At 45.3% G+C, this 21,093-nt stretch overlaps 1 protein-coding gene across 2 annotated transcripts in view; it reads right to left on the bottom strand.

The window, feature by feature from the left end:
- Positions 1 to 21,093, bottom strand: part of ttc23 (tetratricopeptide repeat domain 23) — a 51,557-nt gene that overhangs the window by 13,774 nt on the left and 16,690 nt on the right. For both annotated transcript variants that reach the window (XM_041178612.1, XM_041178613.1), the window contains exons 6-8: positions 7,125 to 7,302; positions 3,732 to 3,837; positions 2,154 to 2,281 (exon numbers count right to left, since the gene is read on the bottom strand). In XM_041178612.1, the coding sequence (XP_041034546.1) occupies positions 2,154 to 2,281; positions 3,732 to 3,837; positions 7,125 to 7,302 (412 nt within the window). The remainder of the gene's footprint in view (positions 1 to 2,153; positions 2,282 to 3,731; positions 3,838 to 7,124; positions 7,303 to 21,093) is intronic.

Here is a 21,093-nt window from a genome sequence, read left to right as displayed (position 1 = left end):
AGCTGCCTGGGCCCTAAGCTATGCAATTCCCTCCCTGAACTTCTCCACCTCTCTCTCTCCTCCTTTCAGATGCTCCTTAAAACCTATCTCTGTTACTAAGTTGGTCACCTGTCCTAATTTTGTTTGACAACCCACCTATGAAGCACCTTGGCGCATTTTGGAAAGCTAAAGGAACTGTATAAATGCAAGTTCTGGGGAGCACTGGAACATATGGCAATGGGAAAGGCCATGTAGTTGCCTATTATGTCAGCCCACCTCTAGTGTCCGAGCCCAACTAGGGCTTGATTGTGCAACCTGTACAGCAGAGCTTTTGTCAGAAATGTCATGCCTCATTAAGCCAAACTCCTACCCACCACTCCATTGACTAAAGAACACAGGAGCATAAGAAATAGGAGGAGTGGGACACTTGGCCCTTCAAGCTGCCGCACCATTCAATAAGATCACGGCTCATTCCGCTTTCCTGCCCTATCCCCATATACCCTGGTTCCCTTAGCATCCAAAAATCTATTGACCTCTGCCTCGAACACACACACACACTCAACGGCTGAGCCCCCACAGCTCTCTGGATGGGGATTTTAGAGATTCACCACCCTCCCTGAAGAAATTTGACTTCTCAGTCCTAAATGGCTGACTCCTTATCCTGAGACTCTGACCCCGAGTTCTAGCCTCTTCAGCCTATGGTAAACAGCCTCTCAGCATCTGTCCTGTCAAGGCCTCTCAGGTGGACAGCACACATTTCACTCAGTTATTCGAAGAGCCTTGGAAAGGAGTTGCAGGAACAGTGTGAGCTGAAGTGCACATACACAAATCTGTGACAGTTGCAGGGCAAGCCAAAAAGGTTGTTAAAAAAAGCATCTGGGTTCCCGGGCCTTATAAATAGAGACATGGGACTGGATTTAATGTTGCTGACAAAGGTCCCGCCCACTGGTCGAAAAACTGGTGAAAAAACCCCTGTCGCTTCCGTGGGTGTAGGCCTGATCGATCTAAGTGCCTGTCAGGCACTTCACTGGCCAGCAGAGGGTCTTCCCCTGGACTTAAGATCCTGGGGTGGAAATCCCACCACCCCTACCAGCTGCCGGCCAATCAGAGGCCAGCACATCTCCATTGCCAGCAGCTGGAATGTGCTGCCCGAAACATGTTGGAAGCGGATTCAGTAGTAACTTGCAAGAGGAAGTTGGACTGAGATGACAAATTTCTTCACTGAAAGGGTGGTGAATCTTTGGAATTCTCCACCCCAGAGAGCTTTGAATGGTCAGTTGTTGGGTATGTTCAAGGCCGAGGTCAACAGATTTTCGGGGGCCTAAAAAGAAAAAAGTGTGTAGGGCTGTGGCGAAAGAGCAGGAAGAGTGGGGTACTGGATTGCTCTTTCAAAGAGCCAGCAGAGGCATAATGGGCCGAATGGCCACTTTCTGTGCTCTACAATGCTATGAAGAACACCCAGCTATCGTATTGAGACGTTCAGGGCTGTGCATCAAGAACTTGCAAACCTCATGTTTGACATCAATAGGACATGGATGGGGTTACTATGCTACATGAAAATATAAAAATGCCCTTACTCTTACTGGCTTGCTTTGTTCATGTTTAGAGAGAACAGCCTCTGTCTGCTGCCTTTCTTTTAACTTTGGAAGCCAGTCTGTATAGGTTTTTTTGGCTCCATTGTCTAAAACACAGGCCCAGCTCTTTTGTAAAAAACCGAAACTGAAATGGCACAAAGACCACAATCTGGACATCAGTTCCCCAAATGCTGGCATTGTATACGGTACCACATGCAGCTGATAGAAGGATCGGACAGTGGGGCTCAGAAAAGTTATGTCTTTGTGGCATGGAAGTGCCTCAAACATCCTTGTTGAGTGATTACGCAGAAGAAATAGATGGATCAATCCCAGAGAGTTACTGGTCATTGCTGAAAAAAGAAACATGTCGAAGCTTTTAGTCCTGCACTCATCAGGACACTCGCAAGAATACCAATATAAGTGGAAAACAACAATTTATACTGTATGTGAAGAGAGTGCTGATTGATTGGCAAGTGGCATTCCCATGGAGAATGCACCACTGACAATGGCACTGCTTTCTTACAGTCAAGAAAGTCAAATATAATTTAACAGTTTAAATTTTAAAACAGTTCCAACAAAGATCTGAATAATAAGCCTTACTGGATAATTTCTGATCATAATTAGGAATCGACAGTAATCATCCAGGACCGAGAGAGATGAAGCGTGTTCTCTTCCCAGTGCTGCCTGGTAACATTGCAGACTCTGTTTGTAGTATTTCTCTGCTATCTCTAAAGAAAGATATAGAGAACTTTTACAATCAGAGATACCAAAGCTAATTAACAAGTGTTAAAATATTGTCAAACATAAAGGCTCTAAAAATATTATTTTACTGTTGCGAACACTATGCACTCAAGTAAAAAGTCAGAAATATACAGGAACTTTAATAGGATCATAGGTGCAGGAATAGGCCATTCAGCTTTTTAAGTCTGCCCCACTATTCAAACAGATCATGGCTGATCATCTACCTCTATGCCGTTTTTCCCCACTATTCCCGTATCCCTTGATGTTATCAGTATCTATAAACCAATCAATTTCTGTCTTGAACATATTCAGTGGTTGAATTTCCACAGCCCTCTGGGGTAGGGAATTCAAACAATGGCACCCAACGTGGAGCATTTGTATAATATAGTGACATGTCACAGAAGGGGAACTGAGGAGGGGGATGGGAGAGAACACCAAGGACAAGTTGGGAGAAGAGTTTGGGAAGGTAATTGAACGTGGATGCAGAGGCACGTTTTAAAAAGGGTTTTGAATGTGACAGGGAGGGTGGGAGCAAAGTAGATAGGGAATAAGATGGAAACTCTGAGATGAAGGATTATGACAGCAAAGGTTCTAGCACCGAGTGAGCAGTGGAAGGGGTGGTGCATTGAAGATCTGAACCCCAAGACTGGATTTCCTGCAGCATCTCTTTTAAATTTCCCCTTCACTGCTCAAGAGAAACTACAGTGAATGGTATTTATTGTATTGTAAACCACTGCATGTTACTCCTAAGAGAAACGTAGAAGAGTCCTTCCAGAAGCAGCCGGGCACTGCCAGACAGTTCATAGGATAGAGTGAACACCGTGTCTGTCGGGGCTTGGGACCCAAGGGTAAAGATCGGACACATCAACTTACATTTATGTAGCACCTTTAAATAGCAATAGTGTCTCAAAGAACTTCACAGGAGTGTAATAAGGCACATAAAGAAAACTGACACCAAACCAAAGGCCGTTAGAACAAGTGATTAAAGATTGGACAATGAGGTAGGTTTTAAAGAATGTCTTAAAGGATAAAAGGTGGAGAGGTAGAAAAGTTTAGGGAGGGAATTCCAGAATTTACTGCCTAGGCAGCTAAAGAACACAGGCACCAATAGCTGGGGGGAAGGGATTGGGGGATTCATAGAGGCCAGAATTGTAGGAATGTTCTAAGCAGGGAAGTGGCTGTACACACATTGGTGATTAGAAAGTAAAGTGTGGTGCATTGTGCTACTCCCCTCCCTCGCCATCCCAACCAAAGGTCTCTGCTGCCTGCTTGCTAAGGATTGACTTCATGGGTACAGCAAGCTGTGCAGCTTCTTCATCCAGTGAGAGTCACTATATACTGATATGTAGCAGGAAGCGTAGTGCAGTGTTTGAGCTCTGCAATCTCTTGTGTAAAAGTGTAAAAGGTCTGGTGTAAAAGTGGTTTTAAAAGACTTACGGTAATGCTCAGCTCTGCCAGTGGAAGTGTAGGCCTCTGCTAGAGCGAGAGTTATTTGCCCCTCCTCCTCTGTGGAGGCAGTGTTAGTCAGCACTATGGAATGAGCCTGTAAAACGCCAAGAGATCCAGGTTTATATCACAAGCTGGAGCTGGCAGTTTCTAAATGCAGTACTGCAGAGTGGGAAACCAAAACTGATCACATTAGAATATGGGAAAAACCCTTCACCATATGTTCACACAACCTCCTAAAAATTACATGCAGTAACAGCACTGATAATCAGGATAGCACCGAGTGTGTTTTGTAAATGATACTAAATCTCAAAATATTAAATGCCATCACCGAGAATGTTATCCTTTTCTCTTACAGTGGAAAGGGAAGAAGACTGTGCAATAAACTAAGCTGGGTTGCCCAGGTAAATCCATTGGTTTGTTTCCACAAGAGTTTTGACCAGGTGAGCAGGTTCAGCATTAAGATATAGTATTCCTGCTCCGCTGACCCAATTTTCAACCCTCTCTCCCTCCCTCTCACAAAGGTGCTAACTCACGCAGGAGCACAGGTTTGCTGCAAGTACTGGTTGTCAGTGCTCTGGAACCTTGTCACTGTGCGAGTCCGGAATGAGTTTCAGCAGGCTATTACACCACATGGGCCATCACAGCCATATCCAATCTAGCCCTCGCACCTCCCAACAAGTGATAAAAGCAAAATACTCCGGATGCTGGAAATCTGAAACAAAAACAAAAATTGCTGGAAAAACTCAGCAGGTCTGACAGCATCTGTGGTGAGGAAGACAGTTAACATTTGGAGTCCGTATGACTCTTCATCAGAACTAAAGAGAAATAGAAATGTGGTGAAATATAAGCTGTTTAAGTGGGGGTGGGCTGGGTAGAGCTGGATACAGGGCCAATGATAGGTGGAGGCAAAGGAGAGACTGCCAAAGATGTCATGGACAAAAGGTGTTGACGGTGGTATTAGCTAAAAGATATGCTAATGGTGACATTAAGGGTAGAAAGCAGGATGAGCAAGTCACAGATAGGCCTAGTTGGGTGAGGTGGGGGGAAGGGATCGAAATAGGCTAAAAGATGGTGATAAAACAATGGATGGAAATAAATGTTTAAAATAATAATAGAAATAGGTGGAAAAGAAAATATATATTAGAAAATATATAATAATTATTGGAAAAAAGGGGATCAAAAAGGGGGGAGGATGGAGGAGAGAGTTCATGATCCTAAGTTGTTGAACTCAGTGTTAAGTCTGGAAGGCTGTAAAGTGCCTAGTCGGAAGATGAGGTGCTGTTCCTCCAGTTTGCGTTGAGCAAGTATAAAAGTGAATTTTGCTCTGTGTGTATGATGTGGATATGCCTATGGGGATAGACAACTGAAACTTCATCTAGTGGTAGAAGTATGCAGCTGCTGGAGGCTTCATAGTAAATCCTAAGGGATGTCACTTGGAAACATGAAAGAATGCTGATATCCAAATAAGGAAGTCACAACATACATAGCACATTTATTATACTACTGATGCAACATCTGGATGTTTGATGCAATTTTCCTTTCCCCTCTCTTTTCTGAAGGTACTGTGCCTTGCTGGGTACAATTTCATGGATCCTCTAAAAGGCTTTTCTTCCCTTGTGAGGGCATCACAGCCAAGTCAACGTGCACACATTCCAACTGTGTGCCAATGGATATTGATTGGGATAAGGAACCCTAACTTACTTTTCTCTCCTAGTCCATGGGCACCAAGCCTTCTGACTCTGCACAGGCCAACGAGTGAGTCCGAGACTCCAATGGCTCAATTCCATTTAGCTGAATCATCAGCAGATGTAGATATTTAATTGCCACCCCACCCCACACAAACTCTGAACTAGTGACATTTTGAAACCGAGATGATAAGCTTTGCTATGGAGATGGAAGCAAGTATATCCTACTCTTAACGCTGGTAAACGAAATTACTTGGGGCATCAATTTGAAGTCAAAAATTATAATCTAGTTTTAGTGTAGAACTCCATATAATTATATTCAAACAGCTCTGGGAACGCATTCAGACAAATGAAGTTCCAAATATTCAGCTTTCAAATGAAAGTGGGTGGGTGGGGTTAATTGAATAGATGAATAGAATGGAAATATTTATTGTAATCTACTGTAAACCGAGCATTCAGAAACAAAATGGAAATAGATGACCCATCAAGGTGTGTGGGCAGAACTCTCTTCATCATTTTGCAAGACAGATGGAACATTAACGGTTCCAACACGTTCCCTTAGGCAATTTGCTAATTCTACAGAGGATGTGCCAAATGTTAATTTCCTTGAGTTTTATTCTGACCATATAAATCCAATTCTAAGAGCCTGCAGTGATTTGTGAGAGTTTATTAAAGTGAGTGGCCAGTGTTTCAGTCTTGTCCATTTAAGGAAGAATACTGGGAATTCGTGGAAATAATGCTTATAAGATAAAAATCAGAAACTGTAAGCAACTCTTTTTTTCACAAAAATCAGAACGATCACAAATACCTTTGGGTCTCCCGAAGCATTGATCATGGAAAGTCAACACAAAGTGATGCTGTGGTATAGACACACAGCTCAGAAGGTTGTGTGTTCAAGTCCCACTCCAGGGACACAAGCACAAAAATCCAGGCTGACACTTCAGTGCAGTGCTGCTGTGTTAGAGGTGCCAACATTCGGGTGAGTCATTAAACTGAGGCTCTAGCTGCCCTCTCAGGTGGATGTTAAAGATCCCATTGCATTATTCTGAAGAAGAGCAGGGGAGTTATCCTTTGTGTCCTGGCCAATATTTACCCCCCCACTCTACATCACCAAAACAGATTAGCTAGTTATAATTACATTGCTGTTTGTGGGAGCTTGCTGTGTGTAAATTGGCTGTCGTGTTTCCTACATTGCAATAGTGACCACGCTTCAAAAAGTACCTATTGGCTGCAAATACACCAAGTCTTGCACTGGAGATTTTTTGCATTCATGTCTGTGGAGTGGGACTTGAATCCATAAGTTTCTGACTGAGAGGTGAGAATACCATCCTACCCACTGAACCACATCTCATCTCACTGCATCTAAACTTGATCGATTTTCACCCATAGGCTCCATGTGCAGATAGAAGCTAGTAGGAGCCAAAGGAAAGCAATGATTTGTGGGGATTTTCACTGATCTTTTTTCCTGCTCTTGCCCAGGGATATGAGTCCAATTTTCTTTTTTTTTAAATTCATTCATGGGATGTAGGTGTCACTGGCTAGGCCAGCATTTATTACCCATCCCTAATTGTCCTTGAGAGGGTGGTGGTGAGCTACCTTCTTAAACCGCTGCAGTCCATGTGGTGTAAGTACGCCCACAGTGCTGTTAGGGAGGAAGTGCCAAGATTTTGACCCATGTTATCATCTTAACTCTTACCCGCATTAGGTGCTGCATGCTCACGTCATGGGCACCTCTGGCTTGCTCTGCTGCTGCCAAGTCCCGGTAAATAGCGACACACTCCATACTGTTTTCACCCTTATCGAGTTTGACCATATGGAGCGCTTTTTCATAACATGCCACAGCCTTTTCTGATCTGTTCTCCTTCATATGCAACCTGGAGAATTACAGTAAAATCCATTAAGTTGCAATATCATTTCAGACCAGTTCCAACTTGATGTGATTTTGAGTAATTTTGACTGTACAATGGAAATACAAATCGAGACAGATGGCTGCCAATTCGCCATTATCCATCATGCACTGTTGCACAAAAGATGAAAATTATCTTGAGTTTCAAATTTAAACCTAATGACCCTCTCCAATGATTTCACAGGAGACTGAGCGGCGACAGGGGACATTAGTTCATCAGTCACTTTGTAAAATGCACAGCGAGTGTCCAAATATATTGAAGTCAACTTAGAATGAAAGATATTCTGGCTAAGTATGTACAATCTTACATTATACAGCCTCACCCTTCCCAATTTCTGTAACTTCCTCCAGACTCAAAGCCCTCTGAGATCTCTGTAACATAAATAAGATATACCAAATTCAATTCAACCAAGCACACTAATCTCAACCAGAGAGACGGTAGAGTTATTAAAATTGCCGAGCTTCCTGGGCAATGGAGTATTCCAGTTCCTGATTGCCGCTCAGCACAGCAAGTGCAGGTGCATCAGCATCTGACGTGGACCAGATTGGGGTAGAGTAGTACTTGATGCCCTCCACATTTGAATTGCTTGGTTGGGCTCACGTGTGAAGAATGCCCACTTGGAGGGGCTGCCAACACTTATGGAACGAGAAACTTGGCAAGAATCAGGCAAGACCTTCACATAGACATGAGGTGAAAAGGGAGGAGGTGCATAGTACAAAAAATGTTCATTGTCCGTCTGCCTGTACCCACCCCAAACGCTGGTGATACTCTTGCAAATAACCAAACTAAGCAACTGGGGGATGGCAAAACTCAAAACTAACTTTATCAATCAACTGCTCTTACACAACATATTTCTTTCTGCTGGCACTGCTGCTTTTAACATCCTCCCACCACCCCCCGCCCTATCCTGTGGACAATCTAACAGTAATCACCATCTGGTTTAATAGTTGCTCTGGGCATGGAAAAGTTGAACTATTTGAACTTAGGATGGAAATAGAAAAGATTGAGAAATACTGATCAGTTATATAAAAACAAAAAACTGTGGATGCTGGAAATCCAAAACAAAAACAGAAACAGAAATACCTGGAAAAACTCAGCAGGTCTGGCAGCATCGGCGGAGAAGAGTACAGTTGACGTTTCGAGTCCTCATGACCCTTCAACAGAACTAAATAAAATTAGGAAAGGGGTGAATTATAAGCTGGTTTAAGTGGGGGGGGAGGGGGGATTGTTGGGACAAGCAGTCAGTGATAGGTGGAGATAACCAAAAGCTGTCACAGACAAAAGAATAAAGAGGTGTTGAAGGTGGTGATATTATCTAAAGGAATGTGTTAATTAAGAGTATAAGACAGGATAGATAAGGTACAGATAGCTCTAGTGGGGGTGGGGGAATACTAAAAGGTAGAAATAAACAATGGTGGAAATACATTTAAAATAATGGAGATAGGTGGGAAAAGAAAAAATCTATATAAATTATTGGAAAAAACAAAAAGGAGGGGGAAGAAATGGGGAGGGGGTGGGGATGGAGGAGAGAGTTCAAGATCTAAAATTGTTGAACTCAATATTCAGTCCGGAAGGCTGTAAAGAGTCTAGTTGGAAGATGAGGTGCTGTTCCTCCAGTTTGCATTGAGCTTCACTGGAACAATGCAGCAGGCCAAGAACAGACATGTGGGCAAGAGAGCAGGGTGGAGTGTTAAAATGGCAAGCGACAGGGAGGTCTGGGTCATGCTTGCGGACAGACCGAAGGTGTTCTGCAAAGCGGTCACCCAGTCTGCATTTGGTCTCTCCAATGTAGAGGAGACCGCATTGGAAGCAATGAATGCAGTAGACTGAGTTGAGGGAAGTGCAAGTGAAATGCTGCTTCACTTGAAAGGAGTGTTTGGGCCCTTGGACGGTGAGGAGAGGGGAAGTGAAGGGGCAGGTGTTGCATCTTCTGCGTTTGCATGGGGAGGTGCCGTGGGAGGAGGAGTAGGGGGTGATGGAGGAGTGGACCAGGGTGTCACGGAGGGAACGATCCCTACGGAATGCTGCTTCATCCCCCTCCTTTTTGTTTTTTCCAATAATCTATATAGATTTTTTCTTTTCCCACCTACCTCCATTATTTTAAATGTATTTCCACCATTGTTTATTTGTACCTTTTAGTTTTCCCCACCCCCACTAGAGCTATCTGTACCTCATCTATCCTGTCTTATACTCTGAATTAACACATTCCTTTAGATAATATCACCACCTTCAACACCTCTTTGTTCTTTTGTCTGTGACAGCTTTTGGTTATCTCCACCTATCACTGACTGCTTGTCCCAACAAACACCCCCCCCTTAAAACCAGCTTATATTTCACCCCTTTCCTATTTTTACTTAGTTCTGTTGAAGGGTCATGAGGACTCAAAACGTTAACTGTGCTCTTCTCCGCCAATGCTGCCAGACCTGCTGAGTTTTTCCAGGTATTTCTGTTTTTGTTACTGATCAGTCATACCTAGGGGAGAGGACTCGACCTTGGGTTGGCAATGGTTTGAATGCTGCATTAGCACTAGGGGATAGATGATCCCCATCCACAGTCTAAGGAATAGAGTATTAACAACAGGGTGAATGTCTGTTATAATTTTTACCTGTGCAGCTCTAATCCAGTCAGAATAGGACAAAAGAGTCTTGGCTTGACTTGCTAACAATAATATCTCCCTTAAATCAAAAGCATTTAGCTAGATGCCTTCCCATTCAGTGGGAATTTTTATTCACTGACCATTTCTGCCTTTGCGGTACTCATAAGGATTAAAATGAAGAAGGGCCCATCCCATTAAAACGTGGTTAACTGCGTCTCAGACTCCCGCAATTCTACTGCAGCAGCAAGATACTGATCCAATTCCAACAGCTGCGATTGTTTAATCTGCTGGATCAAGAATATTTGTACTCTTCTAGAATAAAGTCTCCAGTAAAGAATTGCTTTGGACTTCTCTTCCCTACATTTACAGGTGACTATATATAAAAATTGCTGGGGAGAAATTGTATACAAAATTATGATTTACTCATTGTTGATCTCTGTGGTGTTGCACATTGCGGGGGGAGGGGGCTGGATTTAAGATTATGAGTAGTCTCCAGGTGAAGGGTGTGCAGCTTGATAATCATTGGTGCTAACCAGCTGGGCTGAATGGTCTGTTTCTGTGCTGTAAATTCTATGTAAAGCAGGATTTGAAGATGAGGGGATATGAGATCAGGACAAGCAGGAACAAACCATGTTGTGATGGAATTAAGGGGAAAAGACACCATATCACAAAGAAGATATAGGACGAATAGACTACGAAACATCCCAATCCCCTCCTTTGTAAAACTCATAAGTAGTATGCAAATGATTGAGAATCTAATGAATTCAACCTGACAACATATAATCTAAGGAAAAAAAAAAACAAAAACAGAATTACCTGGAAAAACTCAGCAGGTCTGGCAGCATCGGCGGAGAAGAAAAGAGTTGACGTTTCGAGTCCTCATGACCCTTCGACAGAACTTGCGTTCGAGTCCAAGAAAGAGTTGAAATATAAGCTGGTTTAAGGTGTGTGTGTGGGGGGCGGAGAGATAGAGAGACAAAGAGGTGGAGGTGGGGGGGGGTGTGGTTGTAGGGACAAACAAGCAGTGATAGAAGCAGATCATCAAAAGATGTCAACGACAATAGTACAATAGAACACATAGGTGTTAAAATTAAAGTTGGTGATATTATCTAAGCGAATGTGCTAATTAAGAATGGATGGTAGGGCACTCAAGGTATAGCTCTAGTGGGGGTTTTTTTTTTATATAATGGAAATAGGTGGGAAAAGGAAAATCTTTATAATTTATTGGGAAAAAAAGGGAAGGGGGAAACAGAAAGGGGGTGGGGATGGGGGAGGGAGCATACGACCTAAAGTTGTTGAATTCAATATTCAGTCCGGAAGGCTGTAAAGTCCCTAGTCGGAAGATGAGGTGTTGTTCCTCCAGTTTGCGTTGGGCTTCACTGGAACAATGCAGCAAGCCAAGGACAGACATGTGGGCAAGAGAGCAGGGTGGAGTGTTGAAATGGCAAGCGACAGGGAGGTTTGGGTCATTCTTGCGGACAGACTGCAGGTGTTCTGCAAAGCGGTCGCCCAGTTTACGTTTGGTCTCTCCAATGTAGAGGAGACCACATTGGGAGCAACGAATGCAGTAGACTAAGTTGGGGGAAATGCAAGTGAAATGCTGCTTCACTTGAAAGGAGTGTTTGGGTCCTTGGACGGTGAGGAGAGAGGAAGTGAAGGGGCAGGTGTTGCATCTTTTGCGTGGGCATGGGGTGGTGCCATAGGAGGGGGTTGAGGAGTAGGGGGTGATGGAGGAGTGGACCAGGGTGTCCCGGAGGGAGCGATCCCTACGGAATGCCGATAAGGGGGGTGAAGGGAAGATGTGTTTGGTGGTGGCATCATGCTGGAGTTGGCGGAAATGGCGGAGGATGATCCTTTGAATGCGGAGGCTGGTGGGGTGATAAGTGAGGACAAGGGGGACCCTATCATGTTTCTGGGAGGGAGGAGAAGGCGTGAGGGCGGATGCGCGGGAGATGGGCCGGACACGGTTGAGGGCCCTGTCAACGACCGTGGGTGGAAAACCTCGGTTAAGGAAGAAGGAGGACATGTCAGAGGAACTGTTTTTGAATGTAGCATCATCGGAACAGATGCGACGGAGGCGAAGGAACTGAGAGAATGGGATGGAGTCCTTACAGGAAGCGGGGTGTGAGGAGCTGTAGTCGAGATAGCTGTGGGAGTCGGTGGGTTTGTAATGGATATTGGTGGACAGTCTATCACCAGAGATTGAGACAGAGAGGTCAAGGAAGGGAAGGGAAGTGTCAGAGATGGACCACGTGAAAATGATGGAGGGGTGGAGATTGGAAGCAAAATTAATAAATTTTTCCAAGTCCTGACGAGAGCTTGAAGCGGCACCGAAGTAATCATCGATGTACCGGAGAAAGAGTTGTGGAAGGGGGCCGGAGTAGGACTGCAACAAGGAATGTTCCACATACCCCATAAAGAGACAGGCATAGCTGGGGCCCATGCGGGTACCCATAGCCACACCTTTTATTTGGAGGAAGTGAGAGGAGTTGAAGGAGAAATTGTTCAGTGTGAGAACAAGTTCAGCCAGACGGAGGAGAGTAGTGGTGGATGGGGATTGTTCGGGCCTCTGTTCGAGGAAGAAGCTAAGGGCCCTCAGACCATCCTGGTGGGGGATGGAGGTGTAGAGGGATTGGACGTCCATGGTGAAGAGGAAGCGGTTGGGGCCAGGGAACTGGAAATTGTTGATGTGACGTAAGGTGTCAGAGGAATCACGGATGTAGGTGGGAAGGGACTGGACAAGGGGAGAGAGAAGGGAGTCAAGATAACGAGAAATGAGTTCTGTGGGGCAGGAACAAGCTGAGACGATCGGTCTACCGGGGCAGTTCTGTTTGTGGATTTTGGGTAGGAGATAGAAGCGGGCCGTCCGAGGTTGGGAGACTATCAGGTTGGAAGCTGTGGGAGGGAGATCCCCAGAGGAGATGAGGTCAGTGACAGTCCTGGAAACAATGGCTTGATGTTCAGTGGTGGGGTCATGGTCCAGGGAGAGGTAGGAGGAAGTGTCTGCGAGTTCCTGCCCCACAGAACTCATTTCTCGTTATCTTGACTCCCTTCTCTCTCCCCTTGTCCAGTCCCTTCCCACCTACATCCGTGATTCCTCTGACACCTTACGTCACATCAACAATTTCCAGTTCCCTGGCCCCAACCGCTTCCTCTTCACCATGGACGTCCAATCCCTCTACACCTCCATCCCCCACCAGGATGGTCTGAGGGCCCTTAGCTTCTTCCTCGAACAGAGGCCCGAACAATCCCCATCCACCACTACTCTCCTCCGTCTGGCTGAACTTGTTCTCACACTGAACAATTTCTCCTTCAACTCCTCTCACTTCCTCCAAATAAAAGGTGTGGCTATGGGTACCCGCATGGGCCCCAGCTATGCCTGTCTCTTTATGGGGTATGTGGAACATTCCTTGTTGCAGTCCTACTCCGGCCCCCTTCCACAACTCTTTCTCCGGTACATCGATGATTACTTCGGTGCCGCTTCAAGCTCTCGTCAGGACTTGGAAAAATTTATTAATTTTGCTTCCAATCTCCACCCCTCCATCATTTTCACGTGGTCCATCTCTGACACTTCCCTTCCCTTCCTTGACCTCTCTGTCTCAATCTCTGGTGATAGACTGTCCACCAATATCCATTACAAACCCACCGACTCCCACAGCTATCTCGACTACAGCTCCTCACACCCCGCTTCCTGTAAGGACTCCATCCCATTCTCTCAGTTCCTTCGCCTCCGTCGCATCTGTTCCGATGATGCTACATTCAAAAACAGTTCCTCTGACATGTCCTCCTTCTTCCTTAACCGAGGTTTTCCACCCACGGTCGTTGACAGGGCCCTCAACCGTGTCCGGCCCATCTCCCGCGCATCCGCCCTCACGCCTTCTCCTCCCTCCCAGAAACATGATAGGGTCCCCCTTGTCCTCACTTATCACCCCACCAGCCTCCGCATTCAAAGGATCATCCTCCGCCATTTCCGCCAACTCCAGCATGATGCCACCACCAAACACATCTTCCCTTCACCCCCCTTATCGGCATTCCGTAGGGATCGCTCCCTCCGGGACACCCTGGTCCACTCCGCCATCACCCCCTACTCCTCAACCCCCTCCTATGGCACCACCCCATGCCCACGCAAAAGATGCAACACCTGCCCCTTCACTTCCTCTCTCCTCACCGTCCAAGGACCCAAACACTCCTTTCAAGTGAAGCAGCATTTCACTTGCATTTCCCCCAACTTAGTCTACTGCATTCGTTGCTCCCAATGTGGTCTCCTCTACATTGGAGAGACCAAACGTAAACTGGGCGACCGCTTTGCAGAACACCTGCGGTCTGTCCGCAAGAATGACCCAAACCTCCCTGTCGCTTGCCATTTCAACACTCCACCCTGCTCTCTTGCCCACATGTCTGTCCTTGGCTTGCTGCATTGTTCCAGTGAAGCCCAACGCAAACTGGAGGAACAACACCTCATCTTCCGACTAGGGACTTTACAGCCTTCCGGACTGAATATTGAATTCAACAACTTTAGGTCGTATGCTCCCTCCCCCATCCCCACCCCCTTTCTGTTTCCCCCTTCCCTTTTTTTCCCAATAAATTATAAAGATTTTCCTTTTCCCACCTATTTCCATTATATAAAAAAAAAACCCCCACTAGAGCTATACCTTGAGTGCCCTACCATCCATTCTTAATTAGCACATTCGTTCAGATAATATCACCAACTTTAATTTTAACACCTATGTGTTCTATTGTACTATTGTCGTTGACATCTTTTGATGATCTGCTTCTATCACTGCTTGTTTGTCCCTACAACCACACCCCCCCCCACCTCCACCTCTTTGTCTCTCTATCTCTCCGCCCCCCACACACACACCTTAAACCAGCTTATATTTCAACTCTTTCTTGGACTCGAACGCAAGTTCTGTCGAAGGGTCATGAGGACTCGAAACGTCAACTCTTTTCTTCTCCGCCGATGCTGCCAGACCTGCTGAGTTTTTCCAGGTAATTCTGTTTTTGTTTTGGATTTCCAGCATCCGCAGTTTTTTTGTTTTTATTTTTTGTTTTTATCTCTGTATATAATCTAAGGACTTTAATACAAAATGCAGAAAGCAGTAGACCTTTCATTTCTATTCTGTAAATGTGTATATTGAAATGTTCATAATTGTGAATCCTTTTATATTTTATAATTTGTTTCTATTTTAAAGATTGTCTATAACTATTTAATTGTCATCACAATTTGGTACATGCTGCCATAATTATTTTTCAATAAACCAATTATCTATCTGTCTCTCTCTTTCTCACCATCTATCCCTCTATCATTTGGTTAGATGCCTTCCCATTCAGTTGGAATCTTTATTCACTGACCATTTCTGCTATTGTGGTACTCATAAGGGTTAAAATGAAGCAGGGCTCATCACCATCTCTCCCTCTATCCACCTCTCCCTCTATCTCTGTGTCTCTCTATCTATTTGTTCTTCATTTTAAATCATACATGTCGTCTTTATTTTTATATTTTTAATGTTAAATTCCTCTACCTTCCTGTCAAACATTTTCCATTGTAAAGCAGACAAAGGAATGTATGTTTCCCCTTCCCTATCATCTTCCCTTGGTCCTGTTCCTTTACAAATGCCAATGTAATTTTTCTTTCAGTCTCGTGTGAACCCCTCTGCTAGCTCCACAAATGCTGACCAAAGGGCTGAACATTTTCTGGCCCGTTTGGTTTCAGATTTCCAACACCTGCACTTGCAATTACAAATTTAGCACTATTAAAATACACAGAAAACATACTGCAAGCAGGGCAAGAAGGAAACAGGAAAAGGAAAACTAAGCTGCTCATCCTGTTAAGGTAGCAAGGTCATGTTAGAAATAGAAATTGCTGTTTCTATTTGAAATAGAAAAAGGAAGGGTATTAATTTGCATTTCCCTTGTACAAATATATTAAAATGGGATCTGGGATCAAACGCAGCCCAGAGTATTGGGATGAAAGTCTTATCTGTCAGCTGACAATACAAGAGTCCAGTGCAAAATGAATTCAAGTCTGCCTCAAACCTAGGCCCAACATACATCGTTTGAGTCTGTCTGTCCCTAATTTGGTATTAAATTGGTGACCCCACTCAGAGAGGCTGTATATTGCTTGATGTGCATAGTGGGAAAATATTGCAGTGACTACACTTCACAAGTACTTCACCGATTGTAAAATGCTCTGGCATATCCAGGGGTTGTGACAGATACCATATTAACGGAAGCTCGTTCTTTCCTTTTCATCTCTATGTTCTGCCCCTTGGCAGCTCATCCGAAAACATGTCGGTTTCCACACATCTGCTAAAGACACCCAGCTCTAACTCTCAACCCTTCCACTGTCTTGAACGTGTCAGACTGCTTATCCAACATTCAATGCTCCAATTTTCTCCAATTAAATCTTGGGAAGCCTGAATCCTGTCACAAACTCCACCGCCTCACCTCTGAATCCATCCCTCTCTCTGGCAACTGTCTGAGGCTGAACCAGGTTGTTCGTAACCTTGGTGTCATACTTGACCCCGAGATAAGCTTCCAACCACATATCAGTGCCATCACTGAATCCTCACATTTCCACCTCTGTAACATTGTCTGAGCTCATCTGCTACTGAAACCCTCACTCATGACTTTTTTACCTCTAGACTTGACTATTCCAACACAATCCTGTCAGGCCCCCACATTCTACCTTCTGTGACCTTGATGTCACCCAAAGTTCTGCTGCCTAGGTCTTAAATTGTGCCATGCCCTGTTCACCCATCACCCCTGCGCTCACTGACATGCACTGACTCCCAGTTAAGCAACGCCTCGATTTTAAAATTCTTATTGTTGTGTACAAATCCCTCCATGGCCTCGCCCTTCCTTGGCTCTGTAATTTGCCCTACAACCCTCTGGGATCTTCGCTCGCATCTAATCATGTGAAACCTGACCCCAGCCTACTTCCAGATTAACAGGGGTGGGTGGAGGGTCAGGCGAGTAACCCACTCTCAAGAGGTGGTTTGGTAATTTTAATATTTCAGTCAGATGGCACGCCTCGGATTTTAGTAGCCATTTGGATTTAATGGCGCTGGGCTGGGTTTCCCACACCTCAGGAAATCCAACAGCCGGATTCAGCAGGAATGCACTTTTCCAGTAAGATAAAAGCAAAATACTGCGGATGCTGGAAATCTGAAACAAAAACAAAAATTGCTGGAAAAGCTCAGCAGGTCTGACAGCATCTGTGGAGAGGAAGACAGTTAACGTTTCGAACCCATATGACTCTTCATCAGAACAAGAGAGAAAAAGAATGTAGTGAATTATAGGCTGGTTGAGGGGGGGTGGGACAGGTGGAGCTGGATAGAGGGCCAGTGATAGGTGGAGGCAAAAGAGAGATTGCCAAAGATGTCATAGACAAAAGGTCTAAGGCGTGTTGACGGTGGTGATATTAGCTAATGCTGACATTAAGGGTAGAAAGCAGGATGAGCAAGTGACAGATAGCCCTAGTGGGGGTGAGGTGGGGAGGGGAAGGGATCGAAATGGGTCAAAAGGTGGAGATAAAACAATGGATGGAAATAAATTTTAAAAATAATAGAAATATGTGGGAAAAGAAAAAATATACATCTAAAAATATATATAATTATTATAAAAAAGGGGATCAAAAAAGGGGTAAGGATGGAGGAGAGATTTCATGATCTGAAATTGCTGAACTCAATATTCAGTCCAGAAGGCTGTAAAGTGCCTAATCGGAAGATGAGGTGCTGTTCCTCCAGTTTGCGTTGAGCTTCACTGGAACATTGCAGCAGGCCAAGGATGGACATGTGGGCACGAGAGCAGGGTGGTGTGTTGAAATGGCAAGCGACAGGGAGGTCTGGGTCATGCTTGCGGACAGGCCAAAGGTGTTCCGCAAAGCGGTCACCCAGTCTGTGTTTGGTCTCTCCAATGTAGAGGAGACACATTGGGAGCAGTGAATGTGGTAGACTAAATTGAGGGAAGTGCAAGTGAAGTGCTGCTCACTTGAAAGGAGTGTTTGAGCCCTTGGACGGTAAGGGGGGGGTGGGGAGCAAAGGGGCAGGTGTTGCACCTTCTGAGATTGCATGGGAAGGTGCCGTGGGAGGGGGTTGAGGAGTAGGGGGTGATGGAGGAGTGGACCAGGGTGTCCCGGAGGAAGCGATCCCTACGGAATGCCGATGGGGGCAGGTGAAGAGAAGATGTGTTTGGTGGTGACATCATGCTGGAGTTGGCGGAAATGGCGGAGGATGATCCTTTGAATGTGGAGACTGGTGGGGTGATAAGTGAGGACAAGGGGGACCCTATCATGGTTCTGAGAGGGAGAGGAAAGTGTGAGGGCGGATGTGTGGGAGATGGGCCAGACACGGTTGAGGGCCCTGTCAACCACCGTGGGTAGAAAACCTCGGCTAAGGAAGAAGGAAGACATGTCAGAAGAACTGTTTTGGAAAGTGGATCATCAGAACAGATGCGACGGAGGCGAAGGAACTGAGAGAATGGGATAGAGTCCTTACAGGAAGCAGGGTGAGGAGCTGTAGTCGAGGTAGCTGTGGTAGTCAGTGGGCTTGTAGTGAATATTGGTGGACAGCCTATCACCAGAAATTGCGACTGAGAGGTCAAGGGAAGTGGCAGAGATGGACCATGTGAAAATGATGGAGGGGTAGAAATTGGAAGCAAAATTAATAAATTTTTCCAGGTCCAGACGAAAGCATGAAGCGGCACCAAAGTAATCATCGATGTACCGGAGAAAGAGTTGTGGGAGGGGGCCTGAGTAGGACTGGAACAAGGAATGTTCCACATACCCCATAAAGAGACAGGCATTGCTGGGGCCCATGCGGGTACCACTGTCAACACCCCTATGACCTTTTGTTTGTGACATCTTTGGCAATCTCTCCTTTGCCTCCACCTATGACTGGCCCTCTATCCAGCTCCACCTGTCCCAACCCCTTTGAACAGCTTATATTTCACTACATCCTATTTCTCTTTAGTTCTGATGAAGAGTCATTCGGACTCGAGACGTTAACCGTCTTCCTCTCCACAGATGCTGTCAGATCTGCTGAGTTTTTCCAGCTATTTTTGTTTTTGGTTGCGCTTCTCCAGGCCTGCTTGCGGCTAAGGAGTCGTTCCACCACAGCCCCCCTGCAACCCCCAGCGGCCCCTGAACCCCTGGGCAAACCTGCCGTGACCTCCAGTAGCCTCGCCCCCCTCCATCACGTAATGCTAACAAACGCTGCTCCATAATGCAACAGCAACCCTCCCCCCACAACCTCCCTCCCCCCTCCACCAACCTCCCACACAACATGATCTCTCCCTCCCTCCTCTCCAGTCCCCAGCTGTGGACCTGTCACTGACCTTCCTGCCCAGCAGCCGGCCAGCCTCTTAGTCAGTCTGGGTAAGGCAGATTTCCTTCCCTAAAAAGGGCATTAAATGAGCCAGTTGGGTTTTCCCCAACAATCTGACAGTTCCACTCTCATTCCAAGGATGCAATAAAAAGATTAAGCCACAGTACAGGGAATATAAGAAACCACTTGTTTAGCGAGAGAGATAGTTACACTTTCTTTCCCTCCTCCGCTCCTTGCCAACTTTCCTTTTCACAAAACAATTCATCGTCTGAGAGTAGAACTGGCGAAACAAAATGCTGGTTCAGGAATGGCAGTTTTCTCCTGTGGGAAATGCAACGAACTCAATGGAAAAATGCAGCGAATAAATCTTCTGTTTTTTACCCTCAGTAAAAGTTACTGGTTAATAAGTAGTTTGACACTGAATGACCTCATCCTTTCCTGGAATGTGTAACTTGGAAATATAAATTTCTAATTTACAATCCACTTTGAGTGCACTACAAATCTGTTAGCGCAGGGCCAAGTCAAATTAACCCTCTGGAGACCAGGTGGCTTGACACCAAATTATTTATTAAATTTACACACAAGACTTCAGTCAGGACAATAGTTGGGGTGACATGGTTTGTACTCAGTGCCCTGAGACGGGGTGGGGAGGGGGGGAAGGTACAGAAATAAATTTTCTAGTTATCCTATCCCCAACCCCACATTGCTGTTTGCAGGAGCTGACTGTGCAAACTGGCTGCCACATTACAACCGTGACCACCGCAAAAGGGTTTAACTGGCTCGGATGAGCTGTAGGATGTCCTAAGGTCACGAATGACATTATACTTTCTGATTAAAGTGCAGAAAGTGGTATAAAGAACTTTATGGTCAATTTCCAAGCTGTACCAGAAACATAGCAGGGCTTTTCCTGCAGATGATTGATTCAAGTGGCTTTCTTTTCACTAACCTGGGGAGCCATGTTTTATTTTAAGTGTTTATGCTGTAATTGACAACATGTGGTGTGCAATGAAATATGGATGATCCATGCATTTTAAATAACTAGACAGGCTTCCTAACTCAGTGTTCAAAGCACAGTTGTAAGATTTCCATGAGGTTGGGGGATGTAAGGGGAATTTTTGAAGGCTTAATGTTCATTTCACTTTAGCCCCCACATTATCACCAAGTCCCCTTCCCTCCACCACCAACATTATCACATCTTCGGCACCTCTTGCCCCTATCCTCCCAAAACCCAATAACACTCTCCTCAATCATCCTGTGAATTTTTATTACCTTGCTCTCCCTCACCAAAGATCTCATACCTCAGCACCCCCTCCAAGTAGACCCGAATCCACGTATCGCTTTCCTCAGGACTCCCTATGTTCATATAATCCTTTTCTCATTGCTCCGACACCTCTGCTCTCCCCCACAATACTCCCATTTCCTAATTTTCACACATCCAACCACTGCCACCCCAGTGTTCTTGCACCGCGATATCACCCTCCTATCATATCCCAGAATTTCTCTTCCATCATTTCCATACTCCCAATACACTACTCCCACAGTTTGCAACTCCCTCCTCTTGCCCGATCCAAGAAGCCCCTCAGCAATATCCCAAGATCTCTCCACTCCTCTCATACACTGCCACTCACTCCCATTGGCTCTCCCTCCAACCACAGTGCAAAACCACAATGCTTCTACCCTCCCCTATAAGTCCATTTTGGTGAGGAGAGAAGGGCAAAGACATTGGCTTCTGTCACCCTAATGTTTTAACTGGAGGGGAGCAGGGTTCCACCCAAGAAAACTTGGGCAATAGCAGAGGAGAGCAGCTAAAACATCCTAGCTGCACAGCAACACTAA

This window comes from Carcharodon carcharias, chromosome 32, assembly GCF_017639515.1.
Source record: "Carcharodon carcharias isolate sCarCar2 chromosome 32, sCarCar2.pri, whole genome shotgun sequence".
Taxonomy (NCBI): domain Eukaryota; kingdom Metazoa; phylum Chordata; class Chondrichthyes; order Lamniformes; family Lamnidae; genus Carcharodon; species Carcharodon carcharias.
The sequence above is the reverse complement of the archived record's forward strand: the minus strand, read 5'-3'. Positions and strand labels throughout refer to the sequence as shown.